This window comes from Chroicocephalus ridibundus, chromosome 9, assembly GCF_963924245.1.
Source record: "Chroicocephalus ridibundus chromosome 9, bChrRid1.1, whole genome shotgun sequence".
NCBI lineage: Eukaryota > Metazoa > Chordata > Aves > Charadriiformes > Laridae > Chroicocephalus > Chroicocephalus ridibundus.
In genome coordinates this window covers 46969685-46991901 of record NC_086292.1, presented here as the reverse complement: position 1 = coordinate 46991901, position 22217 = coordinate 46969685, and the positions used below count along the sequence as shown (strand labels likewise).

Sequence of the window (22217 nt, the reverse complement as noted above, 5' to 3'; positions counted from 1 at the left end):
ACCCTTCGATTCCTGCCGCCTCTTCTCAGGGTGCATAGATGAAAGGATACAGTAAAAAAATAAAAAGTTAAACGAGAGGATAACGAGGATGAAGGAATGGCTTCTGCTCGAGAAGAGATGAAAGCAACCAGCGTAGTTCATCTTGGAAGGCAGATGGGGAAGAAGGGCAGGCGAGCAGCTGGTCTTATCATAAATAGTATGGAGCTGGTGAACAGGGAACAATTAGTCATTGCACAATAACTAAGTGATTGCAGGCAGTTATGGGTAACAGGCGCCAAAAGATCCACACAGCGTTGTAATTTGACCGCTTATCTCAGATGCTGAAAAAAATTTGACCATGTAATATCTCAGATGCTGAAAAATGCTCGTGGTTTCCAGAAGCAGCCAGCGCGATTGCTGGAAGGAGATGTCCTGTGTCGTGCAGGAGAACACCAGCTCTCTGAGGTCTTGGGTGAAACCCTGGATTTATCACCAGCACTTCAGAAAGGCCAGGGACCTACCGTGAGTGCTTGGATGGCCCAAACATCGCCCAAAAGCTGGGAATTCGAAGCTGGCATCCGCCTGCTGCTTGGTGTTAATTTCTACGGTTTATTTCACACGGTCTGCACTGTGTGCGGAGCTTCACCTGCTGCTTCTCAGGGGGCTGAAACCCTGGAGAGGGATTCTCAGTTCTGCCAGTAGTTAAGGCTCCTGGAAATATTGAAACTCTGTGCTGAGTTTTTGCCAGACTTACGCATGAAGTAACTAATGTTTCATTTGTAGTGAGTTTATGAAGTGGACTTAAATTCACTCCAGTGTCCGTACTGCCAAGTAATTCATCCCCAGTGCTGATACGACTGTACTGTTCGAAGAGATTACACTATTATCTAGTATTACGCCTTGGACACAGTGTACATGAATTTTGCTTGAAGATTTATTTTGGTGTAAATTTTTCCAGCAAAATGAAAGCAACGATCTGATTGTTTCAGGAAAAAAAAAATAAAAAAGCTCACAAATCTTGCTTTCCTGCTGCATTTGAACTCTGCTTTTGTACATGGTAAAAAAAAAGCGAACGCTGAATGTTTAGTTATTCTGTAACCAGGCATTTCGGGTCAAAGACACAGAAAGGATCAAAAAAGATAAGCAAAATTGAAATGCCAAGGTCAGACAAGTTCTTCCGAAGAGTAGTGAAGACAAACCCGAGGAGGAAGCAGAACACAAATCAACGTCTTATCTCCACTTTGCTTCCTAGCCAAAGACACTGAGAGTGTCTCCAAGAAGTAAAAAGATATCTCCCGTTAAAGGGTGCCAACGTTGTCAAGGGAAATATGAAATAAAACACTCACAGCCATTGCTGAAGAGATTGCTCCTGAGTGTGTTTGCGGACCTCTGGAGAAGGAGAGGATTACTGGGCACAAGGGCCAACTCTAGCCTGTGGGAAACTGGTTTTATTTCCATGTTCATCATGCTGAGTCCTAGAGGCATCTCGGCCACCTGCCTGCATCCCAACACTACTTTTTGGGGGGTGTTGTGTGTGGAGTAGTGCTGGTGCACTAAGGCTTGTCCCTGTCCCACTCCGCGCCAGGGAGGTGAGCGGGGGAAGCCCATCGCATCACCACTAGCCGTGGGACATGAGACTTGCAAGGGCTGCAGGAGGGCGTTGGGGGTGTCCCGTACGAGGGGGGGCTGTCGGACATCTCGTCTGCAAACAGCCCAAAAGCAGGATGGCACCCAAACGGCTGCTGCGGAGCTGCCTGTCACTTCCCAGGGGCTGCAGGCACTCTGGCTCCTCCGATCAGGTTTCTTTGCCTGCTTTTAGAGGTTCAGTTGAGGGAAATGTGGGTTACAGCATTGTGCCCGGCTTCCACACAGCAGCTGGGGAAATTATTATCATTTTTAATTAAACTACAGATACATAAATCAAGCCATGTTGCAACCTGGGATGAAAAGGACTTTGCAATCACCCTTCTGTAGTTAGAGCCACCTCTTCACCACGGTTAGCATCTCCATCCCTCTACTCAGAAATAGCACTACATGGGCCAGGCATTTTCTTTGTGCCGTCCTCGAAGGCAGTGAGCCAGAGGATTGTGTAGCTTGTGGGACTGCTTGTTGGCCGGTCACTGTACCCCTTCCCTGGCGATGGAAGGGGTCCCAAGGACACTGTCAAAAAGCGTTCCCTAGTGTGGTAGCACTTTTTAAATGATCCAACTTGAAATGCGGAGGAAGGATGGCACAATTTACAGTGTGGTGTGATGTCCCAGCTCGACCCTCCTCCCCCAGCAGAGAGGAGCTCTTGTTCCCCGGAGGATGCATTTCTGAACGAGAGCTCCCATCAGATCCCTGCCAGGCTGACGCTGAACAGTAAAACGTCTCTGTTCGGGGAGTATGCTTGTCTGCGGGGTGAAATTTCACAAGGGCAGCCAGAGGAAGCTCTGAATCGGATATGAGGTGGGATTCAAAAGGTTAATCACACTGCAACATGGCTTCAGTGTGCCAAAGACACTTTATTTCACAGAATCACAGGATGGTAGGGGTTGGAAGGGACCTCTGGAGATCATCTAGTCCAACCCCCCTGCCAGAGCAGGGTCACCCAGTGCAGGCTGGACAGGAACACGTCCAGGCGGGATTTGAATATCTCCAGAGACGGAGACTCCACCACCTCTCTGGGCAGCCTGTGCCAGGGCTCTGCCACCCCCAAAGTAAAGAAGTTCCTTCTCATGCTTAGGTGGAACTTCCTATGCTCAAGTTTGTGCCCATTACCTCGTGTCCTGTTGCCAGGAAAACATCCATTTCAAGCTGGAAAACACCGAGAACAGGACAAACGTGGAGACTGTGCCCATCTCCCGTTAAGCTTAAGCTAACCAATGCTAGCTGTGTACTCCAAGCCCATCACTGAGAGCTATCTAGCTTGCTTTGTGGGATGCAGCTCCATCCGTGGATCAGGTAGTTCAGGGAGGAGGAATCCTCCTTTCCAAATGTGGCTGGCACAAAAAGACAGCCCATCAGCCTTTTGATGCTGCAAAATCTCTTAGCAGGCTATTGACTTATCCAGCTGTGGCCAGTACCTGTGAGACAGGGATAGCAAAATCTCATATGTCTTTTGCCTGCGAAGTCGGTCACTCTTGTAAGATGCTCTGAGAGCCTTAGAATGACCATTCACTAAAAAAAAAAAGGGCTAATATCTGCTTTATCAGGACATACTTCCTTTATGCAATGAGGACCGAGACAGGCAGAGTGAACATTATCTTTTATTTTAACCCCAGGGTAACTTATTACTGAGTGTCATTCTACTCGGCATGCTCTTTTAATAGTCATTATGCCAATAGCTTGAGCAAATAAGCTGGCAGTTCCTAAGGTTCGTTCTTTCGGAAAAGGTCATTCACCTCGTACTGTAAATGGACCCACTAAAGAGGTGTGTTTTTTTTTTTTTTCAGGGGCTGGAGTGAACCTCACCTGTTGGACTGGCCTTCACACATGACTCAGGAGCAGAATGAATCACAGCGCGTAGCATACCGAGAGTAGGAGGAAAAGCAATCCTGTTGCCGTCGTAAGTCGCTGACGGGTGCTCGGAGGAGACGTCTTCAGACAGCGGGGCTTAAAGAAGAAATGTAGCTTCCTTTCTGCTGGGAACTGCGTGTTTCTGGTGAGTTAGCAGAGATTAACGGACATTCCTGGTGCACTAGCTGGCGGGTTAATTTATAGCTATCTCTAAAGAAAAGGCTTATTTACTTATTTCAGTCAGAAAGCTCGGATCCTTGGAAATTTTAAGCAAAGTCTGTATGGCTTGTTTAAGCAGAGACTGAATGGCAAGTTAGAAGCAGGCTGGGATAACTCCTGCATATAAACAGCCTGGAAAGCAGCCAAAGGAAAATATTTAATATAACTCAGATTTGCTCTTTAACTTTTGACTTTTCAAAGGTTAAAAGACGGTACAGACTGCCTTCTTGTGTTAGTATTTTAAATATTAAACATTTTTCTTGTGTTCTTTAATTGAACTTGGTCCTTAATGTACCTTTATAAACCAACCCATCCATTTGTACCTCCGTGGTGTGCCGTTGTGTATCCTGTATGAATCGCAAAGATAGGGCATCCCACTTTTATAATATATTTGGAATAACTGGCACATTTTAACACAATCGGTTAAGATAAGATAACCACCAGCCAGAGAGTCTGACGGGAGGAGACTGTTTTACAGACTGGGACATTATAAGTGCATTGCCCCATATTGTGTAGCGAGTAGAGTATCCGGAGGGACTTTATCATCTTAACAGAAGCTATACTTGATGGTCTTTCCAGAAGACTTTTTTTTTCCCCCATCGCTACTTAATCAGTGTAGTAAGTATCTTAAGACTTCTCATCTGCAGAGTGAGGGCAACATCTGGCTTGGTAAGGAGCCTTGAGTATTGGACCTGATAAAAACCAACATACAGAGCACGTGGTGGTTTCACAGCACCGCGTGCTGTGTCCTGGCTGGAAAGAGTCCACGTGCAGCTGGGGACGTGCGTGTTTCCACATGGGACAGGCCCCTCGCTGGGTTATGCCAACTTTTAGAGCACCGACCCCTCAGTTCTGCCTTGTGCAAGTGGTAGGTCTCATATCTCCAAAGTCTTCCATCACGAGGAAGGATTTTACCACTTAAGTGCTGGCATCGATATGTAGAACAAAAAGCAGTCACTTTCCATTTTTCTGTACTTTCTTGATATTTCATAGGATGCCACCAGAGTCCACAGATCCTGATTTTGAACAAGAGGGTTTGGGACAGCATTGGCGAGTGACTCTTTGTTCCTGAAGTATACACAGCTTATAAATTTTGCAGTTTTTGATGTGAAAATCCCATTTGCAAAAAGAAAGAAATTACAAAATTGTTCAGGTATAAACTAAAAATAACACAGGTAAAATGTTTCCTTGAGAGATGCTGACTTCTTTGTTCTTTCTACCTCCTTCCATACAAGCATAAAATGCGCGAGCTTTCTCTCTCATTTGACCTTCCCGTGTTGTACCCAAGCTGGGAAGCAACCTCAGAAGGGTCTGGGGTGTCTTCAGAGGGCTAGGAGACCAAAGTCCACAGCTTAGAGTTGTCTAAGGCCTGGGTCTAAGGGCTCGTCCCCATCCAACTGCAGCCAGAGTGACTGCTGAGACGTGCGGACAGGGGAGCAGAGAGAAGACGTCACCCACACTCCCTCAGCTGGTTCGATGGAGCGGTGCTCGCCCGCGCCGGGATGTGGGCAGAGGGGCAGAGCAGCTGTGCGGGGGAAGCTGGAGGAGATGAACTTTAAGAATCCCTCTTTCAGGCTGGAAGATCCAAACTCTCCAGAGTGTGTCCAGCCCAATTGTAGGACTCACTGTTTCCTTACTGGGGAAACTGGTGGTGTGGGCAGTGTTCTAGATCCTGCTCAGGCTCTCTTCTGGGGTAGATACACTGGCCTGAGAACACTTTGGTTTATAGCTTTGATGAATTAAACTTCTAAACTTCTTTGGCCAGTTTGATGTAGATGTAAAAGATCTTTAAAATAACAGGGAGTTTCCTTAGAGTCTTTAATATAAATTTCCTGTTAAAGCATGATAAATATCCATTCCACCACAGTATTATACCTGAGGCGTTCTGGCCTCCCATGCCTGGGAGAGATTTGGTGATGCTGAGGACTTTATGAAGTAGTGAAATACTTTTAGCAGCTTTCTAAGCATCCCTGCTGTGCATGGGAGCTTTAGTGCGGACACCAGGAGGTGTCCCACAAGTTATGAAACACCTTAGGAGAAAATCAGCAACATGCATGTCAAATATTCCTGTTCCAGCAAATGATTAGACAGAAGCCTTGCACAGCAAGATTTAACACATTCGAGTGGCACGTTTTATTAGGGTGTAGCAGTCTTATAACTGGATTTCATTGGCACCAAGACTTTATTTCCTCCTTTCTGAGGAGCGATCCATGTGAATAAGCTAAAGCTTACCTGGACGGTAGGGTAATTGGCATACCTAACTGCGGGGAGCAGCTTTGCCAGTATTTTCTGAAATACAGAGTCAAAGTGGACCACATACTTCGGAGTCCTGTCCTCAAAAAATTGCTACCAGGTGGTTTTCTGGCAGCAGGGAGCAAGCCTGCATGCCTGGTTGGCTATAAAATGTGAACTTTGAATTGTGAAGACATTGAGAAGGGGGGGGGAAAATAGTAGCAATCATTAGGTCTATAACCGATAGGACAAATGCTTCCCTGAGGAGTCAGCAGCAGCGTTGTTGACACGCCTGGCACGGTGGAACGAGCTCATGAGCAATTTCCAGGGAGCAGTTTCAGACAGTGCCAGGCCACACTACAAAGGCGGGTAAAAGTTAAGAGTATCACACAGTCGTAAAAGTCTGAGTCTTCATATAATAATTAATGGCCTATGGGGCCAGCGTGTCTGAGGGATGCACGTGTGTTGTGGTGTCATTCACCTCTGAGTGAGTGACCGTTCAGATGAGGCCAGTGAGCAGTGGCTGAGCCGTGGCCTGGGGAGAGCCACCTGATCATCTCCAGCTAACTCGCAGTGGACTGTCGGGAAAGCCCTCTGTTCAGATCAGGTCCCTCCAAAGGAGGCTGAAGAACCGAGTTGGACAAGAAGCCATAAAAACTGGATTGATGCCACTGACAAATGAGGGACTAAAGGTCAAGGATGAGCTTTCTGCTTCCCGGAGGGATGGGAGATACCTTTGCCTCAGTGCCAAGTCAGCTTTTCCTCCTCTTGGAGCTGAGCCCTCTGCTTTCTCATCTCCATGCCCTTATTCTGCCATCTGTGGAGTGGCAGCAGGTAGTCACTGTCCACAGAGTACGTTCTCTAAGGATCATGGCAGGGGAGCAGGGAGGGAAGCAGCGAGGTTTGTTGGGGAGGGACTGGCTCCCAGCAGCCAGGCTCACATCTGCACAGGGTCACCTAGTGAGGGGTCCCACCCCAGGCAGCAGGCCTCATGCCAGACCCGCTCTGCTGTTGCCTCAAAGGCTTCACGGGGTGTTTGCACCCTGTCCTGGCAGCTCAGACTCACATCCACGGAAGAAAACAGGTGACACAGCTGCAGGGGTACATCAGGTCCCCTCTCTGAATACAGAGCTGGAGCAGGGAGGGGAATCGGTGTGAGTGCAGAGTTGTTCACTTCATCACTTCTGCTTGTGGTTTTGTCTCCTTTCATCTGCTGTAGAAACTGGAGGAGAAACATGCTGGCCTGCTGTCTCCATCCCTCTGATTAATGACTCGTATAACTTCAAGGGTCCCACCGGCAGAACCAGTGGCACTGCACAGTGGGAGCTAGCAGAGGACGTCGCGGGGTTACCTCTTACCTCTCATCTCTCTCTCATTCCCAGGAATCTGTGCACTGAAGGCACACTGGTGAAGGCGTGATCTGTCCCAGCTGCACATGCAAATATGAAGTTCTTCTGGATCATCCCATTTTTCCTGCTGCAAGGTAGAGTCTTGGCTTGGAGGGTAATAACGTGGGTGAATAGGTCACACATGCTGAGGCTGTGCCTCTTCACGGGCTCTCACCCACACCAGGCTCAGCAGGGGTTACAACAAGACATTGTCTACAGGGCAGGCTCTCGGGAGCTTGCATGTACACATGCGAGAGTTTCCAGCATTGTTGTATGACCTTCTGAATGCCTCGCTCGCCAAGGGCAAACACGTACAGATGGTATTATGGCAAATGCATGCATTAAAGACCTGTTGCAATCTCTTTGACACGAAGAAAGACACTTGAATCACAGACATTTGATTTTTTTTCCCCAATGTCAATGTATTTTGGGACTTTCTGCACCTTTGCTGTGCAGAGGGATGTTCCAGCTGACACTTTAAGGTTAAACAGCCAAACTGGAAAGACCTGAGTCCCAAACCCTTCCACCTCTGGTTCCCCAGAAACAGAGACATTGGAGGCAGTTCCTAGTTCATCCAGCTGAAGCAGGACATCAAGGTGCCTGTCCCCAGAGACAAAGCAGAAGCCAGCAAAGGGGCTCACCAAAGGGTCTGAGCCTCCTCTGCTGCTTGGAACAAACCGAGAGAGCAGCCGCTCACCTCCCAGGAATGGCAGGAAGGGACTAAGCGTGGCCAGGCTGGCCAGGACGCCAAGGGGCCCAGCAGAGCTCAAGTCTAGGAGAGGAGCCTACCGTCATCTCTTCTCCAGGGAACAGCTACAGATACAGCTTCAGAGCTCAGCACTAGTTGCAAGGGCAAGTTGAGCTGAGCTTCCCAGCACCCACCCAAAAGGATGCGCTTGAGCTGTATTTGCTGAGAAGCGCGGTTTAGGGAAAGTTCAGCTATGAGCCCAGCAGCCCTGGCAGAGAGAAGCTGGACTGAAGGCCGTTTGCCTCTCGAATGCCTTTTGCCCTACACGGATCTCACAGTTCCAGAATTGGTGTCATTCCCATCTGCCCTGGACATTCTGTGTGCATATATGTCCTATGTTTAGGGGATGGCCACGCTCATGTGCTCGTTTCTTTGCAGACACTGAAGCCTTTCTGATGAAAAATGCTAAAGTCAAGCTGTGTTTACAAGCCAGCCCGATGGATGGGAGTTTACTGCTGGAGGACTGTAATCCAGAGTCAGATTTCCAGGACTGGTCTTGGCAAGGCGATTCTTTGATGAATCATGGCACGCAGAGCTGCCTCTCCGTGGCGGAGGCCGACAGAGTGCAGACGAGTCTCTGCGGCAGCACGGGCTACATGAGCTGGGACTGCTCGAATTCGCTGCTCTCTCCTCTGGGTAGCAGCCAGGGCTACCTGGTGGCAAACAAGAAAGGAGTCGCTCTCAATAACGTGAGAGGCCTCAAGGCCCAATGGCAAGACGTTGCAAACAGGAGCGTCTGTGAGGAGAAAGCAGGTAAGTGCCACATGCCCAGGGAGCGGTGACACACACCCCCGCGCTGCCGGGGAATATGGAAAGGTGCAGCCGGCGTCCCGGGGTCTTTCCAACTCTGCATGCCCCACCGTAGTGGGATCTGCAGTGTGAGCCAGAAAGGCTTTCCACTTCTCGGTGCATGAGATAAGGCTGTGCCCTCATGGCTGCATTCTGCCTGCTTGGAGGGACATGCTGGGCAACCCTGGGAGCCGACGGGAAGGCCATTTCTGGCCCGAAGTATTGCAGTGAGCGATCATTTAATCTTTCTGCTCTTTTCCTCCACAGCTGAGGCAGAGCAAGACAGGTACTTCACTGCAGCGCTTGCCAGCACACACATGTATGACCCCACAACAGGCAACGTGACCCTTGCGCTGGGTATAGATCAAGTAAAGCTGGAGGAGCTGCTCTGGTTCTTCCGCAGAGAAGACCGTAAGTCCCGTTGACCTTCCTGGCTTGAGAGTTGAAATAGATACACAGTCCTTGGCTGTTAACCCTCCTGCCTGATTGAGGTGCCCAAGGGAATTACCCGAGGAAGTGCTTCACCCCAGATACACAAACCCTCAGTCTCACCTCCAGAAGAAGGTGACCATGGGTGAGGACCAGCGTGAGGCTTTGCTGAGATAATGCCTCCTCCCAGAGGGGGGTTCAGCCTCTTTCCAGGCATAGCCCGCCAGGAGAGCAAAGGTCTGGGATGACCGGTGATTTTGGCAGGGTGGAGGAAGCAGATCGATTTGAGCAGGTCAGCACCCTGAGATTCAACTTCAAAGCCACAGAAATCAAGGACGGAGCATCTGCTGCCATCTGTGCTGCACACCCCAGCCTGTGTTCGAGGGCAAAATCTACCTGCCTGAGTGTGGCAGCAGAGAGAAAAGCTGCAGAGCGGAGGGGCCCTTCTAGGGGTGCTCATGGTGGGATGCTGCCGCTCTCGGCCTTACTCCCACCCGCGGGGACAGCCGCTCACAGCTCTCGGGCAAGGATGAAAAGCCATGCGAGGCAGATGTGAGATACAGAGCCTGAGGCGGGGGGCTGGGAGAGGCAGAAAGCAGTTGTTTAAGTAAGTCTCGTTCCCCGGGAGGGAGAGTTGGCTGAGATTATCCCCAAAAATATGACCTGGGTGCTCTGCTCTGGGAGCTGTGGCAGCACCTCTGCCCTCATCCTACAGCCGAGCCGTGGCACTCTGAGCTGGGGACCCTCAGAAAATGCCTGGCCGGGCTCTGCTGGCCACACTGCCCTGTGCACGCTAACGCTGCCTCTCTGTGCTTTCCCCCAGCATCAACGTGGAATTACTCCATCCTTGCGCTTTCCTTCGTGGCCATGATTTTGGGTCTTCTGCTCCTGTCCATTAACGTTGTGCGAAACAGGTGAGTCAGGAAAAATTGGGAGCTTTTTGGTGTGTAGTGATGCGCTGAGATCCGCCCATGCAGACAGACGCGGGGGTTTGGCAGGGCAGGGCAGGGCAGTGTGCTGAGACAAAGGGCAGGAACAAGCCCCGAGTGATGGGGAGAAGAGCAAAGGTAAACTCCCTTTGAATCGCGCTTCATTGTCAAACCTTGCCTGACTCCCTGCTCTCCTCGTGTGTCGCTTGGAACAAGCCACTTCTCCAGGCCCTCTGTCCTCACCAGTAAAGCGTCTGCAACAGCTCTGCCCAGCCCAAGGGGGCTGTTGGGAGGGAAGTGGCATTAAATGTGTGGCGTGAGGTGCTCTCCCGTAAGTACGGGGGCATATAGGGGGTCTGGAGCAGGACTCCCCAGCCTCTCCCCATCTGTGTTCCCACGATGTTCCCTGGGGCCATGCTGCTGCACAACAGCCCTGCAGCTGAGGAGCAGCTCGCTGTCTTCTACAGCAAGAAAACTTACATCTGGGTCAGCGCTTTCTCCTTTAAATGAGAGAAAAAGAGCTGACGTTCCAAGTCAGCCACGCTCTCATTTGAATGATGCCTTGCTGGGTGTTACCTCCTCTCTTTGGGTGCTATGTGTTCTCCAAGTGTAAACCCCGTGGCTGTGAGCACTCAAACACTTCAGAGCACTTACATGACACAGTGCAGCTGGCGGGGTTTGCCCGTAGGCAGCTGATGTTCCCAGGGCTGAGGTGCCAAGAGATGGATGTAACCACCACCGGGGGTAGATGCCTGCTCCCAGACACGGGCTGGGCTTCCTGCTTCACTCCGCGTTTCCTTCTTATGCCTTCCCTGCAGGAAAAGGAAGATCCACATGTATAGAGAAGCAGAGCAAACCGTCCAGGAGGCTGAGCTGGAAGCCAAACAAGCCCTGATGTCCGTGCAGGAATACAGCCTGGCCGAGCCGCAAAAGCAGGAGCCGGTGCCCCAAGATCAGAGATCAGGAGAAGTGGTGGTCCAGTGGAAGGATGGGACCGTCACGTCTCTGTATGCAGAGAGGTCTGAGGATGCCACCATATAACGGCAGCTGAAGTCAAACCATTTAGGCCCTAAGGAATGTATCAGAATGTCTCAATTCGTAATGACGGAAGTTTAAAAATGCAGTTCAGCCTGGGGAAACAAGAGAGAAAAAAAAAGAAAGCAGCAGAGCCGCACCTGCAGAAGCGGCTCCGGGCTCGAGGCAAACCCGTGCCTCCCCCGTTTCAGCTCCCAGCTGGTCTTTACCCGCGGCGCTGGGCTCCTCCGGCCTTCTCTCCCGTGCGGCTTCGCCCCCTCCCTCAGCCGCCACCTGCCTCCCCGTAACGGGTGGGAGCTGAGCCGGGGCGGGAGGCGGGAGGCGGGAGGTGGGAGATGGGAGGCTTTTCCTGCGGTCAGCCAGGGAATGCGCCATCACGTCCCGTCAGGAAAACAGCCACGCTGAGGCAGAGGTGCTTTTGTTCTTTTCAGAAATTGTCTTTATTAAAATATTTTCCAAAATGGTTGATCAAAAGCCCATGTTGAAGCTCTGTCTCCATCAGTGAGGTCATATATATATATATATATGTACAAATATACACGTAGGTATTTTACTCTGCAGAGTAGCTGCAACTCCAAGGGAGAAGCAGAAGATTTAACCTGATACAGCAAATGAAACCGAACGCCCAGCCCTTGGCCCTGGCTTGGGCACAGGAGGAGCCTGGTCTGCTTTAGGATTCACTTCTCGCCCTTCACCGGGCACACGTAGAAGCCGTGAAATAATTTAAGACATTTTTGGAAATACATCAGTCTTTTAAACAAAGGCTTTTCAGAGCCTGTCCTCATCAGCGAAGCATCTCTCCTTGAAAAGCCTTTGAGAAGGAACACTATGTAGAGTAAAAAGTTGGTTAAAAAACCAGCTATTTTGGTATGACTTATTTCGATGCGTGGGAAACAGTTTCAGGACACCTGAGGCCTTGAGTTGGCTGAAACAATACCTGCACCTTTCTCTTTCAGATTGAAAAAAAAAAAAAAAAAATTCCTCCTACTTATTGCTTGGTCAGGAGACCTGTGAGACGAATGAGGCGGGTGCCTCCATGCCTGGTTGTGTTTAATTCCCCCTTCCTGGGCTCCCGTCGCTGTGCGCCAGGTGCCCAAGCCGGCCAGGGGCCCTGGGGACAGCCCTCGCCCTCCCGGCAGTGCCCTCGGTTCCGGCTGCTCCGGGAACTGCCCAGATCCTCATGGAAAGCCAGGCTGGCCCCCGGCGCCGGTGGCAGGACAGGGTGCAAACACCTCGGCAGCGCTCGGCCAGGGGGCACAAGATCCGGGGCAGGGGCAGGCAGAGTGATGCCACCGCCGATTTCAGACTCTTGGCACCCCGTCCGCTCGCCAAATTGCCACTGCAGGCTTTGCCCCGGCACGGAGAGCGGGGCCACCATCTGCCAGCGGCGGCTGCGGTGCCCGTGAGTCTGTCACGGATGGTCTCAGCCCTTGCGGCGCCGGGGGGGGACGGGTGTCTCTCGCCGCCCCCTCCGCAGCCCGCAGGGACACATCCTAAAATATCTTGAAGCCTTTCAGCAAGGTGAGTGTGGGAGCTTTCCTCTTGCTCTGAGCCCGCGAGGACTTGACGGTGACCAGCTTGGCCTGGGCCACCGGGGGGATCTCCTTGCAGTTGACGGTGGAGAGGGTGTTGAAGGTGCAGCTGGCCAAGCCTTGGCAGGGGGGCAGGGTGACCGGCGTGGCCACCGGCAGGCAGGGACGCTCCTCGGTGATGAAGAGCGGCCGGACGGGCAGGCTCCGCTCCGCCTGGCGCCGCACCTCCCGCACGGCTTCGTGGAAGACGTGCTGCACCCCCGCGAAGTCCTGGCACGCCGACACCTCGTAGAAGAGGCACCCGAACCTGCTCGCCAGGGACATCCCTTCGGCTGCGGGGACCTGCCTGGCGGGAGCAGAGGGGACGGATGCGGCATCCCTTGGGGAGCTGCAGCCACCCGAAAAGTGGAGCGAGGGGGGCAGGCAGGGAGCAGTGGACCCTGCATCCCAGTGAGCACCAAGCAGCACCCGCTTGTCCCCTCCTGGGACAAAGAGGGGACATGAGTCCAAAAGAATTTTGCCTTTCCCGAAATCCTGGAGCAAAGCGCTGTGCAGGTCCCTGGGGAATCGTGCATCCTGGGGTGTGCGCCAGGGAGACGGGGGGCTGGATGCGATGGCAGCGCACCGGGGAGCGGGGAGGAGACGGGGCAGGTCCCCAGCGCGGGGAGGGGGAAGCCTCCGTGCTGGGAGCGCGGGGGGGGGGTCAGCATCACGCGTGACTCAAGGACCCGTGGGACCAATGCTCAGCACAGCCCCGGAGTGGCACAAAAGGCCAGAAAAACACACCGGGGACATCCCGTCCTGGCAGCGGGGATGGGGCGAGAAAGGGCTCCAGGGAAAGGGCACATCCGGAGGGGTGCGAGGAGCTGGAGCGGGCTCAAGCCCTGCCCGGGGACGGTGACGCTGCCTTAACCACGCAGCCGAAAAACGTCCCGCTGAAAATACCAACGGGCCAAAAATAAACACATCAACCCTCGGGCAGGAGAGCAGGAACCTCTGAGATGTGGGAGGACGTGGTGAATACCAACGGGGGTGGAAATAACCACCAAAAAAAAAAAAAAAAAAAAATCAGATTTGGGATTTACATCCCAGCCGGAGGGATGGGGGGGGTGATCTGTGAGCTCTCCCCCCACCCCGGGAAAAGACAGCCTTGCCCCGCACCCGGTACCTGTACTGGTCCATGTCCAGCTTGTTGCCCAGCAGGAGCACGGGGCAGCGGCGCTGGCAGCCCCTGGCGTGCAGGGCGAGGACCTCCAGGTAGCGCTGGCAGCCCTCGAAGCTCTTCCTGTCCTCGATGCTGTAGACGACGAGGAAGGCGCTGGCCCAGCGCAGGTAACGCTCGCAGTTCCCGGGGCCGTCCTGGGGGCGAGAGGAGCGGCTGAGCTGTGGTCGGTCCAGCCAGGTCACGCCGGGCGTTGGGCGCCAGCGGTGTCCCACTGCCTCACCTGGTCGGCGGTGTCCATCACCTTCAGAAGCACGGGCTGCTGGTCCACCAGCTCCTCCGAGGCGTAGGTGTCCTCTGCGAAGAGAAGGGTGGTTGTGAGGATGGGCCGGGGTGTCTTCTCCAAAGCCAAGCAAAGCCCTGAACGCTTGGAGCACCGTGGAAAAAGCTCATCCCATAGTGAGGAGCATCCTCCCCCGGCGCCTCCCAGCTCGTTCCTTCTTTAGACATTATTTTGGGGGGCTGGGGGTGATGCCGTTGGGCAAGCCCGGCTGGGAGTGGTTATTTCCCCCCAGATGCCGCAAGCGTGGGCTCCTGTGGGAGAAGGAGGGAGGGGAAGGAGCCCGGCGCAGCAGTCGCTGTGCCCAAGGCTCAGCCCTTATCTAAATGCCGCGACCCGGCGAGATAAAGCGAGCTGGGGGCTTGACACCGGGGCTGTTTCCCAATAAATCAGGCAAAAAGAGCGCCCTTTTCTTTTGGAAGGAGGGCAGGCAGGGAGAGCCGCTGAGGCCTTCCCCTGGGAGAAAGATGCCTTCTCCCAGCCGGGTCCTAACGGATGCGTTTCGGAAAGGTTTTGACGTGGGAAGATGAAACCACATTTCCAAAAAAGATCCGAGGAGGAAAGGATTTATCCTTCTTTCCTCAGAGTCGCTGAGTTATTAGGGGCTGGAGTCAGTTCCTGGACAAGGTCCATATCTCCCTAATGTCCCCGATAAATCATTTACGGTTCTTCCCCGCACCCTGGAGTCAGGCCTAGGAAAATAGTTATTAATTACTCAAATGAGCAGAAAAAAAAATGACCAGAACCGCTCGCTGCAAATCGCAGCCCCTGGGGCCGCCCGCTGCAGCGCCCGCTCGCTGCCCCAGCCTTCCCCTGCCCCACACCCCCAGCAGCGAGCAGGAGGCACCAGGTGCTCCCCAAAGACCCCCAATAATTTGGTTTTCAGTTGCTTTGGGGCAACGCGAGGAGCCGACGTTCCCCGTGGGACGTGTCCGTGGAGAGAGCGCCGCTTTCACCTCTGTTTTTACAGGCAGTTTGGGTCAAATCCAGCCCTTCCGTTGTTTTTCATGTCATTTTGAGTGGGATTTTTTCCCCCCATCCCCTCCCTTAAATGCCATATTCGTGGGAAACGCAGGAGAGGGGAAGGATGCTCCATGGGGGGGAGCTCATGGGGGACAACCCGGGGGAAACACCCGCGGAGAAAGTGTCTTACCCAAGTTCGGATCGTATTCGCTAATGAACCTCTTGGTTAGAAACTTCACGGTCAGGGCTGCAGGAGGTGAAAGAGGTGGGTGAGGCGGGTGTCCCCCCCACGGCACCGGCCCCCCGGCCCCCGCCTCCGCTGCCCGGCCATCCCCGTGGCGGCAGGGTGCCCGTCTCACCTGACTTGCCGGCCCCCCGGCACCCCAGGATGGCCACGTTGCACTCGGCGAGGGGGCTCTGGGGCGGCCGCTCGCCACCGGCTCGGGGTTTGCCGAACATCGAGGACATCCTCCGTCCTGCGGGAGAGAGAGGGGGGACGTGGGGCACCCGCTGCCATGCCGCACGGGCACCTTCTCGCCCCCCGGCTCGTGGGGTGCCCCAGCCTGGGGGAAAGTGGGGCTCAGCAGCACCGGGGAGGGGGATCTGCATCCCGGAGACAGGGCAGCCGGCACCCACCCAAGCAGCGACAGCGACCCCCTTCCCCATCCCTCTGCCCACCCAGCGCACCCCAGAAAGAGACGAGAAATGCAGCCTCCCACCTCGAAACCCGCCGCCGGAGGAGACGCGGGGCTGGCCGGGGGCTGGGGGAGCAGCGGCCGCCGGGGCTGCGGATGAATGAGGCAGGCGGAGGCGAGCGCGGCTCCCGCCGCCCGGGCCCCGGCCAAACTCCTTGTAAGGAAAGCTGCCGCGCCGGCGGCGGGCTGGACACGCTGCCCCGGCCGCCCCGAGGACGGTCCCCCCGGCGGGGCGCACGCCAGCCCCCTGAGCTCCCCAGGGCTTTGGGCAGGGACCCCTGGCCCCGAAACCCATCGTGCCCACGCTTGGTAGCCACCTCGCCATGTTCCCGGCGCCTCACTGAGCCCCCAGCAAGCCAAAACCCAATCCCACTCCCCCAGCTGAGGCCGGTGCACTCATTACACCTCCTGCAGGCAGGTGTAGCGATGCTGCCGCCACAGCCACCTCCTGGCCACCACAGCCACCCTCCTGGCCACCACTTGCCCAGCCCGTTTAAGCACAGAGACCTTCTGCTGCTGGCAGAAACTTTGCAGGGGTTAAAAAAAACCAAACACACGCTTTTTCCACCCAAAAGGCGCGATGCTGAGGGGAGGAAGGGGAGCGCAGGGAGTACTCACCGCTGCTGCCCGCACCGAGCCATCAGCCAGCACCCGGCGGGCTCGGAGCCCGAGTAGGTGGCGGAGGCTGAAGTCAGCGTTGTCATGGCGATTGCAGCCATTTGGGATGGGGCTCAGCGCCCGGGACCGCAGGATACGGCCCCTGGGCCGGCCCCGAGGGCTTTCTGGGGGGGGGAGACCGTACCGGGGGCTGGGGGGCAGAGGCTGCTCCGTGGCCACGCGGGGGCTGCTGCGCCGTTGGGATTATTGCCCGTTAATGCAGGGAGGATATTTTTAAACCCTCCCAAAATAGTCTGGGAGCGTGGAAGTCCCTGCAAGCCCCAGGGATGGGGAGGATGAGGAGGATGGGGAGGATGAGGAGGATGGGGATCGCTGCCCCGTGGGACGCAGAGTCCCTCCAGGGACCCCCGACCCCCAGACCCTCTTTGGACTCAGGTCAAGGATGCTTAAAAGCAATCAGAGCTAAACGTGGTATTTCAAACTGGGTACCAACAAGGATCAATGACAGTAACACGAGTGCAAAGCTCTCGCCTTTTCCCCTAAACTGGGATTTTGGGGGGAACCTGCTGGGGCCGGGATCCTGGGGCAACGGCTTTGCCGACACGCGGTGCCCCGGGAGCTCCCGGCTGCTGGGATGAGGGGCTAAGGAGGGAGGAACAAATATACCTGTGGCAGAATGGATGAAATTACGCATCATTACGCTGCTTGGATTAAACTACGCGTCAAAAAATAAAGACCAGGCGCAGGTGGCGATGGGGGGAGCTGGGGGGCCCCTTGCTGGCCCTCCTCAGCACCCCGCGGCAAAGGCGAAACGGGATTTCTAGCCAGAGAAAGCTGTGAATAGCACACAAATGAGCGACGTGCCACAAATAACACTTTTCTTCACCATCAACCTCTACATGAGTGTGTGTGTGGGGGGGTGTTGTCTCTGCCCGTGGCCGGGTGTTACGGGGGAGCGGGGCGAGCCCTGCGGCCGGAGGGGACTTTTCTGGAGAGAAGGAGTTTTGCCCTTCGTTTTTCTCGCCACGGCATCCCCAGATGAAGCAGGGGCTGGTTTACGGCTCCTTGCGCCAGGGATGGACGTCGCCCGGGTCGCTCCGTGCCTCCCCCCTGGGGAGGGTCGCAAAGGGAACGGCCCCACGAAGGTCCGTCCCTGCCCGTGGCCACGCTCGGGGGCAGCAAAGCCCCTTTCCCACAGCCGGGATGGACGGCACGGAGATTTGCTGACATCGGTCACCCCCCCGTGGCCGTAAAACTCACTTTTATAAGGGAAAAAATGTAAATAGTGCGGCAACACGCTCTTCCCGGCCACGCAAACGTGGTGGCCTCCCCAGGGCAGGGAGGGCATCGCCAGGAGGATGCCCAAGAGCAGGGAGACACAAACCCGTCTCCCCCGGGGCGGCCGGGCACCCTCCGTGGGATGAGCCGGGGCATCTCCGCCGCGACCCGCGCCGGCCGGTGACGCCAGAGCTCTGCCTGTGTTTTGGGTGGGCAGCTGAGCTCGGTGGATGCCTTTGAAAGGCCCCGGTCACGAGCTCGGCTATCTTTAGCCCAAGGTATTTATATTACAAGGCAGCGGCGTGGCGGCCGCCGGGCAGCGCAGCAGAGGCATCGACGGGTGGTGGGAGCAGGAGGGGGCTGCGCCGGGACACGGCACGGAGGACCATTTCCCCCCCGAGAGCCACTGAGCCCCCCGGTGAGGATGACCCCAGAGGAGGAAGGCTCTCGGGCAGGGCCGCCGGAGCGGGTGCGTATCCGGGTGGAGGAGCAGTCGTTCTGGGTGGAGAAGACCTTGCTGGTGGAGAGCAGCGAGTACTTCCGTGCCCTCTTCCGCTCGGGCATGAAGGAGAGCACGCAGGAGGAGATCGGGCTGGGGGAGCTGAGCGCGGCCGGGTTCCTCATCATGCTGCAGGTGCTGGCTGGTGAGAGGCCCATCCTCGGCAGCGAGGAGACCTTCCAGGCGGTGGAGTGTGCCGCCTTCCTGCAGGTGAAGCCCTTGGCCAAGTACCTGATCCACTCCATCAACTCCGACAACTGCATCCTGCTGTACCAAGCTGCCGCCATATTCGGTCTCCTGGACCTCTTCCACTGCGCTGCGCTCTACATCAGGGACAGCTACGCCGAGCTGGAGGAGTACCTGGACTGCCTCTCCGCTGACCTGCTGGCCTACGTGGAAGCCCTCCTACCCAGCACCTTCGTGGCAGTAGGAGCCCACACACCCACCTTTGAGTTCTTGGAGGACCTCTCCAGGACCATCTGCTACCTGGATGAGGAGACCAACACATGGAGGACCCTCTCCTGCCTGCCGCTGAGTGCCAGCACATTCCTAGCTGGCATGGCAACCATGGATAATAAGATCTACATCGTGGGCGGCGTCTACGGGGCCAGCAAGCAGGTGGTGGAGAGCAGCTTCTGCTACGATGCCGATGCCAACACCTGGAGTGAGTTTCCCAGCCCTCATCAGCTGCGCTACGACGTCAGGCTGGTGGGCCACGAGGGCTACCTATACGCCATCGGTGGCGAGTATGAGAAGATCTCGCTGAAGTCTGTGGAGAGGTACGATGTGGCCTCCAACACCTGGACGTTTGTCTCTGACCTGCCACAGCCGAGCGCAGCGGCACCCTGCGCCCAAGCCATGGGGCAGATCTTTGTTTGCTTGTGGAAGCCACTGGACACCACCGTCATCTATGAGTACGAGACCCAGCAAGATGCATGGCTTCCCGTCACCGAGCTCAAGCGGCACCAGAGCTACGGGCACTGCATGGTGGCCCACCGCGACAACCTCTACGTCATGCGCAACGGCCCGTCGGATGACTTCTTGCGTTGCGTCATCGACTGCTTCAACCTGACGTCGCGGCAGTGGACTGCCCTGCCCGGGCAGTTCCTGAATAGCAAAGGAGCCCTCTTCACCGCCGTCATCAGGGGTGACACTGTCTACACCGTCAACAAGATGCTGACGCTCCTCTACTCCGTGGAAGAGGAGACCTGGAGGTTCAAGAAGGAGCGGGCAGGTTTCCCGCGCAGCGGCTCCCTGCAGACCTTCCTCCTGCGGCTGCCGAGGCACAACCACGACATCGCAATGTAGGTGGCCCCCGTCTCACGTCGGGATGCTCTCCTTGCACGTGGCCTCGGTTCTGCACCCACCGCTCCCCTGGGCTCCTCTCCTCCTCTGCAGAGCTATGCCCAGGTCCAGGGACGTGTCACATTGGACCTCGGAGGTGACACTGGACCCTGCCAGAGAGAAAGGGGCTGCAGGCAGCTTCTGCCTGCCTCTGCCTGCCCTGCATGGGCTGGTGCAAAGTCCTACCAGACGTGGGCTCGTGAACCAACTGCGTGCAGAGCTTCGTGGCTTCTGCAGAGGACAGATACCAAAGAGACACAAACACGGGTTATATTTATTCTGACCACACTCTAAAGGTGCGCAGCATCCCACCTCCTATCTGCTCCGATGAGAAATCATTCATTATATCCTGGAATTAAAAGGAAAGCGCTAAGAAAAATTGTGTTTTTCATTACTCTTGAGTTTTAGGGTTTTTTTTCTCCCCCTTCTGAAGGAAAAAACCTTCCACGTCAAGGCTCGCTCCTGCCCACTGAATGCTTTTTCAGCTGCGGCTCCGTTTCAGAGCCGTACGTGGGAGTGCGGTTCCCAGGCAGCCCCACGCTCCCCGGGGACATCCCCACGGCCGCTCCCGGACACGACAGCGTCCTGGGAGGAGGGAAGAGGGGAGATGGGGGACAAAGGAAAGCATCTCCTGGGCATGGGGTGCTTAATGAGGGCTTCCCGGGCCCTGGGAACCGTCTGTCACCCCCCTGAGCGTATTAGCCAGCCACTGGCTCCTCCAGGCTCATCTGCCAAACCCCACCACAGACCCAAGAGTGCCAAGGGCTGGTGCTCATCAGAAGCTCGTTTGTGCCAAGGCAGGGTGTTTTTCAGGACATGGCAAACCTTGGAAATACGGAAGACGCAAAAAGGGAAGGAAGGGAGAGAGCACCACCATTGGGCGGTGATGCCAGGCTTGCAGAGGTCTTCTCCACTAGCAGAGCTCCACAACCAGCCGAGCTGCTCTCATGAGGTACCACCCCACGGTGTTGAAGGCTCCTAGCCCTCAACACCAGCTCTGGGGACGGTTGGGGAACACACAGCTCCCACGGCGCTGCTGGGAGACCAGGGTGGACCAGGGCAGCAGCAAACCCAGACCATGGCTCAGCTGGTTCCCCGTCCGTGGGGCAGGCTCCGGGCTGCCCGTGCCGTCCCGGCCGAGGCGGAGCGGAAGGGAATACCAGCTGGGATGCCTCAAATACCTCCGCTGCTGACCCTCGCCAAGTTCTCAGCATTTTCAAAACAGTTCCCGCATTTGAGAAAAAAACCCCACACAACACAACCACAAACCAAAACAAACAAGAAACCCCCAGCTCGCATCCACGTCCGGATTGAAAACCACTGGACGCGCCTCGTCCCCATTTGCCCTCTGCCGCTGGGCCGGGCCACCACCCTGCTGTCACCCCTGGGGAGGGGACCGCAGCCGGTGGGGGTCTGATGGTGGCACCGGGGAGGCAGGGGACGCTGGTGGACCTCCCCCAGCTCTACACCGTGCTGCGGCATCGGCTGAGCGGCGTTCCCGGCCTCGGGCAGACCGTTAGCACAAAGCTCATCAAGTCAAATCCTTGTTCCCTTCCTAGATGAAGCCAATTAACATTTCACGCTGTCTTCTCCTAACTGAAAGCAGCACACGGAAGCGCGCTGCTTTAAAGCCATTTTAAGTTGAACAAACAGCTTAAACCCTCCATTAAAATAAAGTTAAAATAATTCTGTTACTAAAATACTTATGCCGGGCTCCTGCGGCTAACCCGGGACGGCTGAACTTGGCAGGCTCTCCCCTTCCCTCCATCTCCGACACCACCAAGCCATACAACCTCTCCCACCCTACCTTCCGATGCTGGTTTTTTGACAGTTCACGGGCTTACGAAGATATTTGCCGACAAAATGCGAAAGGTTTTAAGACTGTAAGTGCAGCACCTGGGGAAAAGAGCGGGTCTTGGCAGGTGCCGGTGAGTATGGCAGGGATGCTCCCAAGAGAGGAGGCATTTTTTGCATCCATCAATCCAGACCGTGATACAGAAAGTAACACAAGATCGTTTTAGGCGCGCAGGGAGGGAAAAAAAAAAATACATTTCTTACCTCTGCAAGTAGGGGGAAAAAACGACAAGCCGGGACCGAGCGAATCTCTTAACGAGAGCGAGAGGCCGCTCAGCCTCCGCGCGGGGAGCGGGCACGGCGCCGCTGATGGACTTTGCACCAGGACTCAGCCCTCAATGTTCGGCATCGCTGGCACCGGCGCAGCACCGTTATCTTCCCCTTTCAATCTTCACGGTGTTTACTCCGCCAAAGATTACAGTTGGAGGCGAAGCGATCTATCTAATCACAGTTTAACCTTTTGCAAGTTTCTTTTTTAAGGTGACATCATCTTGGCAAGGGTGAACGTAATGAAAAGCTGTCTGTAGAACGGACTTGCCTTATAAGGGCCGTATCAAAAATAAAAGCTTGTATAACCGAGGGAAAGCTGGAGTAAAAACAGGGCTGGGAGCTCCAAGAAGAGCCTGTGACTCCCCATGAATATCTCCCTCGCCCACACAAGGTGCCACGTTTTCCTTCTCAATGCC

At 55.2% G+C, this 22217-nt stretch overlaps 3 protein-coding genes across 8 annotated transcripts; 2 read left to right on the top strand and 1 right to left on the bottom strand.

Annotated features, from left to right (window-relative positions):
* The first annotated feature begins 3483 nt into the window (after nt 1-3483).
* SLC51B (SLC51 subunit beta) lies at nt 3484-11371 on the top strand. 2 transcript variants are annotated; one of them, XM_063346875.1, is made up of 7 exons: nt 3484-3622; nt 4690-4746; nt 7311-7411; nt 8443-8817; nt 9121-9264; nt 10106-10196; nt 11030-11371. In XM_063346875.1, the coding sequence occupies exons 3-7, from the start codon at nt 7372-7374 to the stop codon at nt 11250-11252; spliced, it is 873 nt and encodes a 290-aa protein (XP_063202945.1). In that variant the 5' UTR covers nt 3484-3622; nt 4690-4746; nt 7311-7371; the 3' UTR covers nt 11253-11371. The 2 variants fall into 2 exon arrangements, with proteins under 2 accessions (XP_063202945.1, XP_063202946.1); XM_063346876.1 differs by lacking the exon at nt 4690-4746 and having other exon boundaries at nt 3486-3622.
* Nucleotides 11372-11522: 151 nt separating this feature from the next.
* Nucleotides 11523-21891, bottom strand: RASL12 (RAS like family 12). 5 transcript variants are annotated; one of them, XM_063346873.1, is made up of 6 exons: nt 21736-21891; nt 15603-15719; nt 15434-15490; nt 14224-14297; nt 13947-14137; nt 11523-13124 (listed from the first exon to the last, which is right to left on the bottom strand). In XM_063346873.1, exons 2-6 carry the CDS (start codon nt 15709-15711, stop codon nt 12740-12742), a joined length of 816 nt encoding a protein of 271 aa, XP_063202943.1. In that variant the 5' UTR covers nt 15712-15719; nt 21736-21891; the 3' UTR covers nt 11523-12739. The 5 variants fall into 5 exon arrangements, with proteins under 5 accessions (XP_063202943.1, XP_063202942.1, XP_063202940.1 ...); XM_063346872.1 differs by lacking the exon at nt 21736-21891 and adding an exon at nt 16557-16630; XM_063346870.1 differs by lacking the exon at nt 21736-21891 and adding an exon at nt 15963-16547.
* Nucleotides 16628-20036, top strand: KBTBD13 (kelch repeat and BTB domain containing 13). The gene has a single exon (XM_063346865.1). It carries the CDS (start codon nt 18259-18261, stop codon nt 19639-19641), a length of 1383 nt encoding a protein of 460 aa, XP_063202935.1. The 5' UTR covers nt 16628-18258; the 3' UTR covers nt 19642-20036.
* Nucleotides 21892-22217: the final 326 nt, after the last annotated feature.

Coding starts and splice junctions, on each gene's coding strand:
- SLC51B (XM_063346875.1), top strand. CDS start 7,372: ATGAAGTTCTTCTGGATCATCCCATTTTTCCTGCTGCAAG. Junction 7,412..8,442: donor CCCATTTTTCCTGCTGCAAG/GTAGAGTCTTGG, acceptor GTTTCTTTGCAG/ACACTGAAGCCTTTCTGATG. Junction 8,818..9,120: donor CGTCTGTGAGGAGAAAGCAG/GTAAGTGCCACA, acceptor TTTCCTCCACAG/CTGAGGCAGAGCAAGACAGG.
- RASL12 (XM_063346870.1), bottom strand. CDS start 16,263: ATGGCGAGGTGGCTACCAAGCGTGGGCACGATGGGTTTCGGGGCCAGG. Junction 15,720..15,962: donor CTCCGGCGGCGGGTTTCGAG/GTGGGAGGCTGC, acceptor TCTCTCCCGCAG/GACGGAGGATGTCCTCGATG. Junction 14,298..15,433: donor CGAATACGATCCGAACTTGG/GTAAGACACTTT, acceptor TTCTCTTCGCAG/AGGACACCTACGCCTCGGAG.
- KBTBD13 (XM_063346865.1), top strand. CDS start 18,259: ATGACCCCAGAGGAGGAAGGCTCTCGGGCAGGGCCGCCGGAGCGGGTG.